This window comes from Callospermophilus lateralis, chromosome 3 (assembly GCF_048772815.1).
Source record: "Callospermophilus lateralis isolate mCalLat2 chromosome 3, mCalLat2.hap1, whole genome shotgun sequence".
NCBI classification, from domain to species: Eukaryota; Metazoa; Chordata; class Mammalia; order Rodentia; family Sciuridae; genus Callospermophilus; species Callospermophilus lateralis.
Window position 1 is genome coordinate 110,144,574 of NC_135307.1, and position 15,921 is coordinate 110,160,494.

At 34.9% G+C, this 15,921-nt stretch overlaps 1 protein-coding gene across 2 annotated transcripts in view; it reads left to right on the forward strand.

The window, feature by feature from the left end:
- The window catches only part of Zwilch (zwilch kinetochore protein), a 33,660-nt gene that overhangs the window by 16,485 nt on the left and 1,254 nt on the right, over positions 1-15,921 (forward strand). For both annotated transcript variants that reach the window (XM_077109033.1, XM_076848648.2), the window contains exons 11-18: positions 240-339; positions 1,445-1,524; positions 3,484-3,640; positions 4,135-4,163; positions 7,771-7,907; positions 9,488-9,583; positions 11,646-11,758; positions 15,485-15,596. In XM_077109033.1, the coding sequence (XP_076965148.1) occupies positions 240-339; positions 1,445-1,524; positions 3,484-3,640; positions 4,135-4,163; positions 7,771-7,907; positions 9,488-9,583; positions 11,646-11,758; positions 15,485-15,573 (801 nt within the window). In that variant the 3' untranslated portion in view covers positions 15,574-15,596. The remainder of the gene's footprint in view (positions 1-239; positions 340-1,444; positions 1,525-3,483; positions 3,641-4,134; positions 4,164-7,770; positions 7,908-9,487; positions 9,584-11,645; positions 11,759-15,484; positions 15,597-15,921) is intronic.

Sequence of the window (15,921 nt, forward strand, 5' to 3'; positions counted from 1 at the left end):
CTGAATGCTCATTTCTAGGCATTAGAGTTTTAAAATAACTTTAAGTCTAGTTTTTAAAATAACTTTAAGTCTAGTTTTTCAAATCTATTGTATGTCTCATCAGTGAATGAAAAGGTGTAGAAAATGTATTCATATTATTCTTTGTGTTGATAAATCTGCAATGCAGCCTTTAAAAACTTAAGCTATTTCACTTTGAAAATAAATAAACTGACATTCTCTCAAACTTATATCTTTTTCAGACAGTGAATCATGACACTGCTGCAGTTGATAGGTCCGTACTTATCACAGTGCGGGGTGATCTTGATTTTGCTGAACAACTTTGGTGCAAAATGAGCAGCAGTAGGTATCCATTGTGATTAAAAATTTTTTTGTTATTTAAATCTTTTGGAAATAATGCAGTATGTACTACTAGTCTATGTTTATATTATCAAATTCATTTCTAATAATAGATTGGCATATTCTGCTCAAGAATTATACTAAGATAAAGCAATTTTATAAGTCTATTCTTTTCTCCTGCTTTTTTTTGTATATTTATTTTTTAGTTGTAGTTGGACACAATACCTTTATTTTATTTATTTTTTTATGTAAGTTCTCTCTTTAACCTTGATATGCTTTTTGGTTGGAATTTATTAGCGCCAGGAGGTCTGACATGGTTGAAGGGACAAGTTTTATTCTGAAGTGCTGAGGATCGAGAACCCAGGGTCTTGCAGGTCCTAGGCAAGCACTCTACTACTGAGCTACAATCTCAGCTCTGCTCCTGCTTTTTAAAGTATTAGATTTTGCTTTATGTTTCTTTTATTTATTTATGTATTTATGGTGCTGGGGATTGAACCCAGATGCACTTAACCACTGAGCCACATCCCAGTCCTTTTTATTTTTTATTTTGAGATAGGGTCTTGCTAAGTTACTTAAGGCCTTGCTAAGTTGCTGAGGCTGGCTTTGAACTCAAGATTCTCCTGCCTCATCTTCCCCAGTTGCTGGAATTACTGGCATGCAACACCCCAGGATTTTGTTATATTTATATGAACACAAATATATACCTAATAAATTTATAATTATTAGAAAAATCAAAAGTATTTCTTAATATTTTGCTTACTATATTATTTTCTGGAAATCTCAGTTCAATGTTTTACCTTAGAAATGTATTAAGTTGGGGCTGGGGTTGTGGCTTAGCAATAGAGCACTTACCTAGCTTTGTGCGAGGCCCCAGGTTTGATCCTCATCACCATATAAAAATAAATAAATAAAATAAAGGTATTGTGTCCAACTACAACTAAAAAAATAAGTATTTTTTAAAAAATGCATTGTCTTTTTTCTGTAAATTTTTTTCCTTTTCCCCATCTATAAAGTAGATTCTTCTAATTCATTTGTGTATTCTTAAGTTTAATGACATTTTTGATTTATAGAAATATGAAAATAATGTTAGTCTGACTTGGTTTTGAAGGTGTGGTTTCATATCAAGACTTGGTGAAGTGTTTCACATTGATCATCCAGAGTCTACAACGTGGTGATATACAGCCATGGGTAGGTTGAATAGTGCTAGAATGTGTTCTCAGTGGCATAGTATGATGGGTAAGGACACAGGCACTGCAGCTACTAATATTGTCATTGTTAACTATTCTGTGTCTTGAGTATTTCCATATACCAATGATGAAAATAAAAACTGGGATACTCTTTTTTTTTAATATATTTTTATTTGTGGATGGACACAATGTCTTTATTTTACTTATTTATTTTTATGTGGTGCTGAGGATCGAACCCAGTGTCTCATGCATGCAAGGCAAGAGTTCTACCACTGAGCTACAACCCCAGCTCCTGGGATACTCTTTTTTTAAAAGTAATTTTGAAGATGTATTGATATCCTCAAAATGTAGCATGACCTTTGAACTATTAATTCTATGGACAGAATCCACTCTAAACTCATAAACAAAAATATGTGTCAAGATTGCATATATCAGAATAGTCATTATAGTTTCATTTATAGTAGCAAAAGATTATAAACAACTAAATTCCCCTTGTTAAAGGAATGGCAAGTACATAATGATATAGCCACATAATAGCATGTATCAGAGTTGCTAAAAAGTGTTGCTGACAAATGATGTGAAAAGATGCTTATAATGTTCAGTAAAAAAAAAAAAGGAGTATACACAGTTGTATAAAAATGTGAATTTTGGGGGCTGGGGTTGTAGCTCAGCAGTAGAGTGCTCGCCTAGCATGTGCAAGGCCCTGGGTTCTATCCTTAGCACCACATAGAATAAATAAATTAAATAAAGGCATTGTGTCCTAAAAAATAAATTTTTTAAATTAGTTGTTCAAAAAAATAAATATTTTTAAAAATGTAAATTTTGGAGAGAAAAATCTAAAAACAAGTATGCTAAAATATTAATAACAGTCAACTTTGGTGAAAAGGTTACAAGTGACTTTTTCCAACTACATTATATGTTTCTGTACTTCACAAATTTTCCATACTAAAATTGCACTATTTTTACAATGAAGGAAAAGCTAAAAGCTGGAAACAAACAAAAATTCCTTCTTTAATAGGAATCTTAAATAACTTGGCTCTCAATTCACAACTATGAAAGTTTAAAAACTTTCATAGATGTGTGAAGCCCTGGGTTAATCCCTAGCACACCCTGCCACGACCACCAAAAAGAAAAAAGGTTTTCTTAGTTCTGAACAGAGGTACACTTCAGAGCAAAGGCTCTGCTTAATTGGGCATTAGTGATTGTAGGCATTTTACTTTTGACTATAATTTTCTGTTAAGAATTTCTGTGTTTTTAAGATGTTTGCAAGGGGCTGGGGATGTGGCTCAAGTGGTAGCATGCTCGCCTGGCATGCGTGTGGCCTGGGTTCGATTCTCAGCACCACATACAAAACAAAGATGTGTGTCCGCCGATAACTAAAAAATAAATATTTAAAAAAAAAAAAAAAGATGTTTACAAGTAAAATTCTTTTGTATACAGTAAGTGCAAAACATGAAACTGGTTTAAAAAAAGAAAATGCAAAAAGATTGTGATAAAAGTTAAAATAGAGATAAATAGAAACTAGTGGGAAAATGACAAATATTTTATATATGTTTAAAATGAATTTTATAGCACTTGGAACACATTAAATCTTTAAGTTCACAGTTCTTTTTAATTGGTAATTATCAAGTTATATTGGATATCATAGCCATAAAGGAATTCCTTATGATATATGCACAGGCCATTGAGGGATAGAGTTTTCCCACAGCTTAAGCTTATCACTTAGGGGTGGTAAGTTTAAACTCTTCTGAGTTGCTTTGAACTTTTCAACGATTAAGGTAGAAAAGACAGTTTAGAAACTGACTTATTCAAACAATTTGTAGTGACAGTTTAGAAACTGACATAGTCAAACAATTTGTAGTGTCAGGAGATGAAGAATGAAAGCTTATAATTTTTAACTTATGCAGTTTACTTCTCTTTTGCATATTGGATGGTTTTATAAAAATTTCTTGATTTCTAGCTCCATAGTGGGAGTAACAGTCTACTAAGTAAGCTCATTCATCAGTCTTATCATGGAACCATGGACACAGTTTCTCTCAGTGGGACTATTCCACTTCAAATGCTTTTGGAAATTGGCTTGGACAAACTAAAAAAAGATTATATCAGTTTTTTTGTAGGTAAGTTCCTTTCCCAGCTCAAAATATTAAAAAGCATGTCCAGTTGTCATCCATTGATATTTTCACATTTTATGTTTTTACTTGCCTCTAGTCATTTGTAGTCCTGGTCTCCCCCCCGTTCACTGTGAAACAAGCATTTCTCTCCTGTGAACCATTCAAAAAGATATTAAATTAAATATATAGTTTTATTTGTTTGCTTATAGTTCAAACATTTGAGATTCTGCAAGTTTAGTAAATTAAAAAGCCTTTTATGAGATGCTATTTTAATACCCAATACTTGGTGATTTTTTATTAGAGCAAGCTGTGATCAGTTTTAGAATAGTATTAGTATGTATTTATGGTGTAAAATGTCAGAAAAATTGGTCTTTTATGAGGAACTATTTAGCTTGATGATCTCTTTCATGTATGAACTATGGAAAGTTTTGCTTGGGTTCCTTAACATGTAATAGACAATTCCTAAAAGTGATTTGCATATATGTGATTTTTCTTCATAGGTCAGGAACTTGCATCTTTGAATCACTTGGTGAGTTTTTTTAATTCTAAAATTGGTTTTTCTTTTGTTTAGTCATTCTATCTGTAAGTTTCTGTAATGTGCTCTAGGAAACATGAAAAAGACAGTCAATACCTTAACTATTACTGTCTAGTAAGACAAATGAAAAACTAGTCTACTCAATGTCATTTCTCATACTTTACAAATTGATGATACTGATATATGTTTTCATCCTGCTCTAGCAAATGTGCTGCTATAAGGGCTGGGGTTGTGGTTCAGTGGTAGAGCATTTGCCTAGCATGTGGGAGGCCCTGGATTTGATCCTCAGCACCACATAAAAATAAATAAAATAAAGATGATATTGTGTCCAACTAAAAAATAAAATATATTTTTTAAAAATGTGCTGCTATAACTTTTATCTAGAATTATTAGGGAATGTCTTCAGCCCTGTAAAGAAGGTTTATTTTATATTTGTCAACCCATTTATGTTAAAGAATCATTTTGCAAAGAATTCACACATACACACACACACACACACACAAACATATTCCTCCCCTTCCCCACCGTACCACTTAAGCACTTTTTTTTAATTTTTTATTTTTTTGAGAAAGGCTTTCACTAAGTTGTTAGGCCTTACTAGTTGTTGAGGCTGGCTTTGAACTTGTAATCCTCCTGCCTCAGCTGCCTGACCACAAGGATTATAAGCATGTGCCACCATGCCCACCTATGATGTTCTTTTTTTTCTTGTTGTTGTTGTTCTAATTAGTTCTACATGACAATGGAATGTATTTTGGCACATCAGACATAGATGGAGTATAATTTCTCATTCTTCTGGTTGTACATGATGTAGAGTCACACCAGTCATGTTGTCATATATGTACATAGGGAATAATGTCCAATTCATTCTACTATCCTTCCTACCCTTATGCCCCTTCACTCCCCTCTACCTAATCCAATTCTTCCCTAGCCCTCCACCCCTTATTTTGAATTAGTATCTGCATATCAAAAGAGAACATCAGGCCTTTGGTTTCCTGAGATTGGCTTATTTCACTTATCACAATAGTCTCCAGTTTCATCCATTCACCAGCAAATGCCATAATTTCATTCTTTAAGGCTGAGTAATATTCCATTGTGTATATATACCATATTTTCTTTATCCATTCATCTGTTGAAGAATATCTAGTTGGTTCCATTGTTTAGCTATTGCGAGTTTCATGTATTAGTTCAATTTTTGGCTCAGGTCCTAGAGGTTATTCTCAGCTTTTGCCACATGGCCCTCTCCACAGCGTGGCAGCTCCTTCAGAGTGAGCAAAACATCTCTAAGACTTTACTGTCTTCTGAAGGGCTTCCCTAATCTGGTTGTTATAATGACCAAGAGATAATCTCCTTTTTGATTAACTCATAGTCGGTTAGTGACCTAATTAAAATTCCATGGTATTTACAGGTTCTTACCTCACTCAAGGGAAAAGGAATTATACAAGGTGTGTGCTCCTGGAGGCTTGAATCTTGGGGGCCATTGTCAAATCTTGCCTATTATATTTACCATGGACTATTTCCTTTGGATATCTTCTCAGAAATGGGATTAGAAGATCTAAGCATTTTATGATGCTGGCATTTCTTTTGGAAAAGAAAATTGTACCAGTTTATCAATAACAAGTGAAAGTGGGAGCTTATTAAACACTTGCTTAGCTTGACATGATGGTGCACACCTATAATCTCAGTGATTTGGGAGGCTGAGGCAGGAGGATCACAATTTGAGGCCAGCCTTAACAACTTAACAAGACCCTAAACAAGGTCTAAACAGGGATCTTAGTAAGATCCTTCCTCAAAATAAAAAAATAAAAGTCTGAGGATGTAGGTTGGTGGTTAAATGCCTTTGAGTTAAATCCCTGGGGGTACCAAAAAAGAAAAAAAGAAAAAAGAAAAGAAAACACATGCTTAATTATTTAATACTTCAGGTTTACTATTTTTAGAGGTGGATACTTACATCAATTTAGCAAGTATGGATTTGCCATTCATTCCATCTGGGAAGCTTGGTGGGTGGTATTGGCTACCCACTTGGACCCCTTGGTGAAGCAGTTCTGTGATTTGCCTTCACTAGAGAATATGTGTAACCATTTGCTTAGAGTAGTCCTGGTGAAGACTTTATTTATAGTTGCATTAGGAATAGACAGCATATTTCCAAATATTCTACTTATTCTTTTTTGAGGGGAGGGGTACTGGGAGTGAAACCCAGGGGCACTTAACCACTGAGTCATATCCCCAGCCCCTTTTACTTTTTATTTTGAAGAGTCTCACTAAGTTGCTTAGGGCCTTGCTAAGTTGCTGAGGCTGGCTTTAAATTTGCGATACTCCTACTCAGCCTCCCAAGTTGCTAGGATTATAGGCATGCACCACCACACGTAACAGATTCTGCTTATTTTTTTTTTTAATATTTATTTTTTAGTTGTAGTTAGACACAGTACCTTTATTTATTTATTTTTATGTGGTGTGAGGATCGAACCCAGGGCTTGACACACGCTAGGCAAGCACTCTACCGCTGAGCCACAACCCCAGCCCTAGATTCTGCTTATTCTTTAACTCTCTATTTTGCTTATACTTTTTTCTTTTTTGTTTTTATTTTATTTTTTTCACTTTAAAAAAAAATTTGCTCTAATTAGTTATACATGACAACAGAGTGCACTTCGATTCATAGTATACAAATGGAACACAATTTATCACTTCTCTGGTTATACATGGAATCACACCATTTGTGCAATCAGACATATACCTAGGGTAATGATGTCTATCTCATTCCACCATCTTTCCTACCCCCGTGGCCCCCACCCTCCCTCCCCTTTGCCCAATCAAAATTCCTCCATTCATCCCATGCTCCCCCCATATGGATCAGTATCCAGTTATCAGAGAAAACATTAAGCCTTCTTTTTTCTTTTTATTAGTGTATTATACGTAATACTGGTGTTCATTTTTGTTGTAATTATACATGCATGGAATATAATTTGCTCCACTTCTGTATCCCCACTCCATTTGCTCTTTCCCTCCCCTCCTCCCTCCCCCATTCCCTTTCCCCTACTTAATTGGTCTTCCTTGTACTTATTTATAGTTTTGTTTTTAACTGGTGCTTTATAGATATACATAAAGGTGGGACCTGGGCATGGTAGTACACACCTGTAATAACAATGACTCGAGAGGCTGAAGCAGGCGGATCGTTTGTTTAAGAACACTCTCAGCAAATTAGTGAGACCTGCTCTCAAAAAGGGGTGGGGCTGTGGCTGTGGCTCAGCGGTAGATACATACTTGCTTTGCACATGTGGGGCACTGAATTCGATCCTCAGCACCACATAAAAACAAATAAATAAAGATATTGTGTTCATCTACAACTAAAAAAAATACTAAATATTCTTAAAATAAGAATGAAAGACTAGTACTATTAATAAAATAATAACTGGAATCCAGATGATGCTAAGTATTTACTAATTTGGTTTATTTAATCCTAACCATAAAAAAAAATACTAAATAAAATAAAATGGATGGAGATATAGCTTAAAGTACAGATAAAGGTGAAATTCACCATGATATCATATATGTATATAGTGTAATTTGGTCAGTTTCAGTCCTTTTTATATTTTTTTCATTCCAGGAATACTTCATTTCTTCATCAGTGGAGATACAAGAACAGGTTAATCGTGTTCAAAAACTTCACCATATTCTAGAAATAATAGTTAGTTGCATGTTTTTCATTCAACTTCAACATGAGCTCCTCTTTTCTTTAACACAGTAAGTATTTATTGTTTACTTCATAGATACCTCTTCTCTTCTGAATCCCAGCTATTTGGGAGGCTGAGGCAGGAGAATTGAAAGCCTGGCCAACTTTTTCACTAAATAAAATTTCAATAAAATCTAAAGGGCTGGGGTGTAGCTTAGTGGTAGAGCAGTAGCCTAGCATGCACAAGGCCCTGAGTTTGATCCCCAGTCTGGAAAAGAAAGGAAGGAAGGAAGGTGGGTGTTCTCTTCTGAAAAACTGCAGCCAAAATATGTAGTTTTCATTGCCAGTCGGGATAGAACTTGTTCACCCTGTCTTCAGATTAGCATGGTTCTAGGTCACTATCATAGGAAGGAAAGGGTTTTAAATCCAGAATACTCAGACTTAACATTGGTTTTATCACTTTTTATCTTCCTTAGGAAGTTTCCTCTCACTTAATCTTGTTTCCTCCTCTATGAAAAGCATCATTAGATCCATCAGAGATTATTAAACTTCCTATGTAAAGCCAGGCATGGTGGCACACACCTGTAATCCCAGCAGTTTAGGAGGCTGAGGCAGGAGGATTGCAAGTTCAAAGCCAGCCTCAGCAATTTAGAGAGGCACTTTGCAAATCAACAAGAACCTGTCTCTAAATAAAATATAAAAAAAGGCTGGGGATGTGACTCAGTGGTTAAGCGCTCCTGAGTTCAATCCTCAGTGTCAATAAATAAATAAATAATCCTCCTATGTGTGCTGTAAGGATTAAATTATATAATGTGTATAAGATCACTGACACATAATAAGTGCTTAATAAATATTGTTTCTTCTCTTCTTTACATCCCTATAAATCTGAGTCAGACCAATCATTACCAGCCATCTCTATGGACGACTGGATGAAATCAGATAGTATTACCAGACCTCTGTAGTTGGATTGTTGTAGTTAGAGATTCTGAACAGTTAGAACTAAAAACAATTTGGAATAATCCTTATACATGTATTGCTGGTGTTTTACATGTACTAGAGCCCTCAAATGAGGAGTAAATAAACCATTGGGCCTTTTCCAAATTTAGAATTTGCCTCAATTTTAAAGAGAAAGGTTTGAAATTGTTACTTTTTACAGAACCTAAAAGAATTGTTTTCATTAAAAATCAGTAGTATAATCAAGTTAACTCATATACCCCAGACTCTGAAAACCATGGAGGCCATGTCTTTGTCTCTCTTCTACCTCTTAGTTTTTATGTTTCTGATAACTCTTTGTCCTGATTTGAGCCTTTACTTGGGCTCAACGTAAACATATTAAGCATATTTTTATATTTATGAGAAATATGTCTATTATTAATTTATTTTTAAAGTGATTGACCTAGCACCCCTGGGTCCAATACCCAGTACAGAGAGAGAAAGAAAGAGAAAGAGAAAGAAAGAAGGAAGTAGGGGATGTTGAGATTTCCTTTTAATTAAAAAAAAAAAAAAAAGACCTTAGTTGGGCAGGTGCTGTTCATTTTGTACTTTTGTGGTAGATGGTACTCAATAAAATATTTCTGATAGTCTAAGGAAAGTTTTTATCTCCAAATGAGTCTTCCAAAAGGAGTTTTTGGTTTTTGTTTTGTTTTTTTAGATCCTGCATAAAATATTATAAACAAAATCCTCTTGATGAGCAACACATTTTTCAGCTGCCAGTTAGACCAGCTGCTGTAAAAAACTTATACCAAAGGTAAGCAGTTTAATAATTAAATTCTACTTTAAGTCCACCCATGATTCTTGGCAATTTTGGCGTCTATACCATAGGAACCTCATAATCTAGAACTTTTTCTCCTCTGAAACCTGCATCAGTGCCCCACTCTCTGACCACAGTCCAGTACTCCTCCCCTTTCTTTCTCCCAGACCTTATATCAGCTCTTTTTAGATTGTCAAGTCTTTAATTCTTCATTTTGTTCTCAATTTGAAATTGTTCACAAAAGAAAGTTGAAAGTAGAGCCAGAAAGGAAATGACAGATTGGGGTGGGGGGTGGGCGGAGGGCGGAATGATCAGGAGAGTGGCAAGGCCAAGGATATGGCTGTGGGAGTGAAAGGAGAATGTGGGATTGGGGAGGCTATGGTGATGGGTTAGTTATCTACTTGGGCACTGAGTTTGCTACCAGTGATGGTCTCCCCTGATTCTTCCCTCCACATAGAAAATACTTGAAGTTTCTTTCATACTACAGCCACTATTAATTTCCCCCCTCTATTTAGTTCTTAGACAAACCCCCATCTCTCCCCCGAAACTGCTCAGGTGAAAGTCCCCAAGAGCCACTCATTGCCAAAATCAGTGGATGATTTTCAGTAAAAGAATGTTCTTTTGCTCCTTGTGAGCCATCAGTTTTCTCCTTCAGTAAGCACCCATAGGCTATTTGTTGTTTATCACTATACTTTTCTTAAACCTATCTTCTTAGTTTCTGTGACATGCATTCTGTGTTAACTTTAATTTCACTTCTCTGGCCCACTCCCAAGACTGAGAATAGTTCTTTTTTTAAGTTATTGGTCAGCTTGCTTCCTAGATGTGAGTTTTCACCAGAACAGTTTCTCTGGGATAATGATAATTCATAATCTATGTCTTCAGCTTCTTCTGAGCTTCAGACCTAAATTTCTATATGCCTATTAGATGTGAATCCCCAGCTTCAGGGTCATGTAGTTAGTCTAGAATCTAATTCTGAACCAGTGCTAAGAGCTGTTGTACAACCTGGCACCTATGTATTAGGTGAAAAATGCTAGAATAAATTTTACATGTACATGTTAATCAGCTTGATTCAGCCATTCTACAATGTGTATATATAGAAAACATGTTGTATATGATAAATACGTACATTTTTGGTTAAAAATTAGTAAAATGTTAAAACAACAATGAGCCCCTAGTCCCCTTTGTCATCCTTCTGCATTTCATCTTTTAAGTGACCATCATTAGTATCCATCTAATACCTAAAATAGAAACCTGAGACTTACTCTCCACTAATTGTTGTCCTGCACTCCCTCCTTTAAATGATTACCAAGTCACCAGTTAAAGAAATTGAAATAATAAAATAAAATAAATGGTTATAAAGTCCTGATCATATTTGTACCTCTTGAATTCAGCCCTTTCTTCCCATCGTCATTACTTTCTTTACGTCTGTCTTTCATACTGGACTTTGGTAAAATCCTCTTTCCTAACCGTTCTCTCTATCAACATAATATTCTGTTTCAATGTTGCTGCCAAAGTTATCTTCTAAAATTCACACTCTTTTGTGATATCTTTCTGTTTAAATGACTCCCTGTTACCTTTAGGACAGTGCTCCTGTGCCTAAGTGTGGTCTTCAAGGCCTCCTGTGTCTGGCCCCTGAACCTTTCTGGCCCAGGTGATGCCACATCCTCCCTCCTCCCTTTTGAATCAAGGATGCTATCATTGACTTTCTTCAGATGTCTCACCCTCACCCCTCAGTGCCTATGCCTGTGTCATTTCTTCCTCCTAGATTTTGTCATTTCATACTCAGCTCTGTAACCTCTGAGGGTTCTTCCTCAACTCTGCAGTCCCCATTCAGAGTTCGGGCTTCTCTTGTCCTCTTACCCAGTTTTTCTCTATTATTATTATTTATATTCTTATTTCTTTTCCTCTCCTGATTGCATTCAAAATGGGAGTTATGACCTATTTTTCTTCAGTGTTTATCCCATAAGGACTTCACTAAATGACTGTAAAAGAAAGGAAATAGCTGTTCATTGTTTTGTCTTTTAATGTTTTTATTTTTTTTTTCCCCTCTTGGTCTTAGAGAAAAGCCACAGAAATGGAGAGTGGAAATAAATAGCGGTCAGAAAAAGGTTAAAACAATTTGGCAATTGAGTGACAGTTCACCTGTAGATCATCTGAATTTTCAGAAACCTGGTAAAGATGATTTGTAATCTATTTAGATAAATTATTCCAAGTGAAAATAAACTAAATTTTTCTGGAAGGGATCATTATTACAGCTCTTGTGCTTAGTTTTAAATAATTTTCCTGAATTGAGTGTAAACAGACTTTTTTTTTTTTTGCATTGCTGAAGATTGAACCCAGAGGCACTCTGCTACTGAACTATGTCCCCATCCCATTTTATTTTTTATTTTCAGAGAGGGTTTCACTGAATTACCCAGGCTAAGCCAAAACAAACTTATTCTTAGAAATAAAGGGGTTGGGAGGGGGGAGACAGACAAATATTTGTGCCAGTGTAATGCTTAGAAAAATTCAGAGTTTGATAATCATGAAAGAGTGCTTTTTCTTTTTTGTACTAGGAACTGAACCCAGGAGTACTTTATATTTTTTATTTTGAGACAGAGTCTTGCTATTTTTTAGGGCCTTGCTAAGTTGCTAAGGTTGGCCTCAAACTTGTGATCCTTCTGCCTTAGCCTCTTGGGTTGCTGGGATTATAGGTGCCACCATGCCCAGCATATGAAAGAGTGCTTTTCTTCGTTATTCTGGGTAGAGGAACTTTAATCGCATGAGGTCAAACAGTAGGAACATGGGTGTAAAAAATAGGTTATAAGATGGAAATGCTAGTTCATAATCCACACGGTGCACTCTTTGAAATTGTGTTATTTCTGTCCTGGTGTCTTCTCTGTGACTAGAGTAAGGGTTAAAGTTTCTTATACTGTCTCAGTGATTACCCATGTTAGTTGTATAATTAGCTGGCCTACTAAGTCCTCCTCCTTTAGCATCTATAAACTTGTATTTTCAGACATACAGATTGTGATACAGTTGTCTCTTATGCACATAGGTCTTCAATTGCTACATTCAGATATTGCCAGGATTGTTTGAAAACAAATCTGATAGTTTTTTAACAAAGTCTAAGACTTCAAAGACCTTAATTAGCTACTCCTGGGAATACAAATCGTTCTATTTTATTCATTAATATCTTTCAAAATTATTTCCAGACAATGTTTATTCTTCTCCCCAAAATATATTTTAATTCAGACATAATAGAAACCTGTCAATTGAAGACTCTGTGCAGATAGCTACACTGTGAAAATCCTAAAAAAAAAAAAAAAAAAAAAACTGAAAGAATTTTTTCCATGAGCCATCATGCCTTATCTTTTCTGAGTGTGATATAAAACCTGGGCACTATAAAAGATTGAAAGTCAGTTTTAGAAATAGAAAAATTTCTGCATGGCAAAACATGCCAGAGGCAAAACAAAAGACAAATGACAAACTAGGAGGAGAAATTTATAGCCCGTGTTCAGAAAAGGGATATATTCCCTGTAAAACAACAACAACAACAAAAACACTTTTAAATCAGTTTTAAAAAATTAATAATTTAATAGAAAAATGGGCAAATAATTTGAACAGTTTACTAAATGGAAATTTGAATGTTCTTAAAAGGTGCTTGGGCTGGGGATATAGGTCTAAGAGTGGTAGAATTCAATGCCTACTACAGTAAATAAATAAATAAATAAAATGTGTTTAACCCTACCCATATTAAAAAAAAAAAAAAGAAATGCAAATTTATATTACGTAGGGACTGGGGCTGTAGCTCAGTGGCAGAGTACTTGCCTAGCACGTGTGAGGCACTGGGTTTGAGCCTTAGCACTACTTAAGAATAAACAAATAAAATAAAGGCATGCTGTCTATCTACAACTACCAAAATTTTTTTTTTTTAATTATGCAGATACCATTTTTATCTAGTCAGAGTAGCAAAAGATCAAAAACTTTAGTGTCACTGTGCTGGTATGGGTATGAGGTAATAGGCAATCAACCACACACCTTGCCAGTGTGAGTGTAAAGTTGTACAGCCTCTGGAGGGTGATATCCACTAGAATTGTAAAAGAGCACATGCTTTAGCCTAGCCATTCCATTAGTCACAATATCCACACATATAATCAGACACCAGACATATGCAAACAGACCTATGAACAACACTATTAATTGTAGTGTTATTTACTATAGGAAAACACAGGCTGGGACATATAAAGAGGTCTAGAACCAAATGTTAGCCCTGAAGTATGGACTGGTGAGGGCAGAGGTGGTCCTTAACAATCATCTGGGGAGCTATTAAAGTGTTGTTGATCCAACCAAGTAAATCTGAATTTTTGGTGGGAGAGCCTGAATGTCAATAATTTTTTTTTTTTTTTTTTTTTTTTTTAAGGAGAGAGAAAATTTTTAAATATTTATTCTTTAGTTTTTGGCGGACACAACATCTTTATTTGTATGTGGTGCTGAGGATCGAACCCAGCGCCGCGTGCATGCCAGGCAAGCACGCTACCGCTTGAGCCATATCCCCAGCCCTGGACATCAATAATTTGTAAAGTTCTCCAGGTACAGCTAAAGTTGAAATCCATTGATTTAAACATTTTAACTACACCTGTTTTCATTTTTTAAGAAGAAAACATATATGGCTTTTATGATTCAGAAGAAAGTTTTGAAGACATAAATATGTGATACAATTATGAAAAATGCCATTTTAAAACTTAGGAGAAAAATCATGCAAAGTGAAACAAAATTTTTTCAATGATACTGAAAAAGCAAAGTATACCGAACATATCTTTTAGTCTTTTTGACACAGTCACTTCAAAAAAAGTGAAAGTTATTTTGAATATTAAAACAATTTGCTAATGCATAGGTCCAGTGCCTCCTTTTATCAGAATAAAGAATTCTTATGAAATTGTATATTTTGTGTGTTGAAAATGCACTCAATTTTGGCTTGAACTTTATAATCTCTTCTCACTATTCTATATTCTTAATATTAGTTTAGAAATTATTCAGTGATTTTGGGCCCAAAACAAGATGCATTCTTGATGAAAGACCTCATTTGTAAAAGTTGTGAACTATCCAAACAAAGCCTTAATTGTAAACATTAAAGCTCAATAATGATTTATTTTTTGTTAAAGATATGCATTTAAGAAATTAGATTTTTTTTATTTCATTGCACTTAGATCAAAAACTAGTTTTTCAAGATACTTAATGGGTTTTATGGTCTTAAGTAAAACAGCTGACATGAAAAGTAGGATACTTAAGAGAAAAGAATACACCTTTAGCTGCCATTAGAATAGAGAATAATGATTTGGAGTTAGTGGTGTGGAAAAGTGGTATCTAGTTGAGTGCTGCTCACCCAGAGGTGAAAGTGTGGAAGCTAAAATACTGCTCTGCAAGGAAGCAGACCTAATCCTATGTAAATGTTAGACTTTTTAACATTTTTTTTTTAAATACAACAATCAGTCTGAGGAGGAAAAAAAATGGATATATGTCTAGCTTGAAGACTACAAATCCTAAGTAGAATTTCTTTCTTTTCTGAAATATATGTTTAGATGGAGAAAAGACAGTTTAACCTCAGTTGATTTGGCTCAAGAAATAAAGCCATATATTCCCAGATGAAAAATAGAAAATTTTTTTTTCAAAATCTGCCTTAAATTTTAGGTTGTTAATCACATTTTAAATGCATCAAAAGGGTTAATATTTAAATGAATTGTCCTGGATGACAATGTCTAACTGAGTTTTGGCCAAATTTTGTCTAACAAATTCTCTTAAAGTAGAAGATAAATGCCATTTAGTCAACCTCTTGATTATTGTGCTAATACAAAAGTCAGTGTAGAAAAGCCAGCAGGGTGTTAAAGAGTTCTGATCTTACTGTCTTTCTGGTTATAGATTTTTCTGAATTAACACTAAATGTTAGCCTGGAAGAAAGGATACCCTTTACTAACATGGTTACCTGCAGCCTGGTGCATTTTAAGTGAAGTGACTGAGGCGGTCCTCTAAGGTATGTAAATTCACTTTTTGTTCTCTTTATTAAGTACTTTATGTTTTAGTTATTTCTACATTGTAAATGTTGATTTAATACATTAGGAATATGGATAATTTATCAGTAATCACATATAAGGCTTACCAGATGTTACTTCCTTCCTACCTTCTATTTAGTCAACTTACTAGGTCAGTTCAATTCTAAAACCACCAAAATGAAATTTTTTTTCTTTTGGAGTGATAATGTTTTTGCATTTTAAATCTGAATAGTAGAGGGGGCTGCTGTTGCAGCTCAGTGGTAGAGCGCTTGCCTAGCATGTGTGAGGCACTGGGTTCGATCCTCA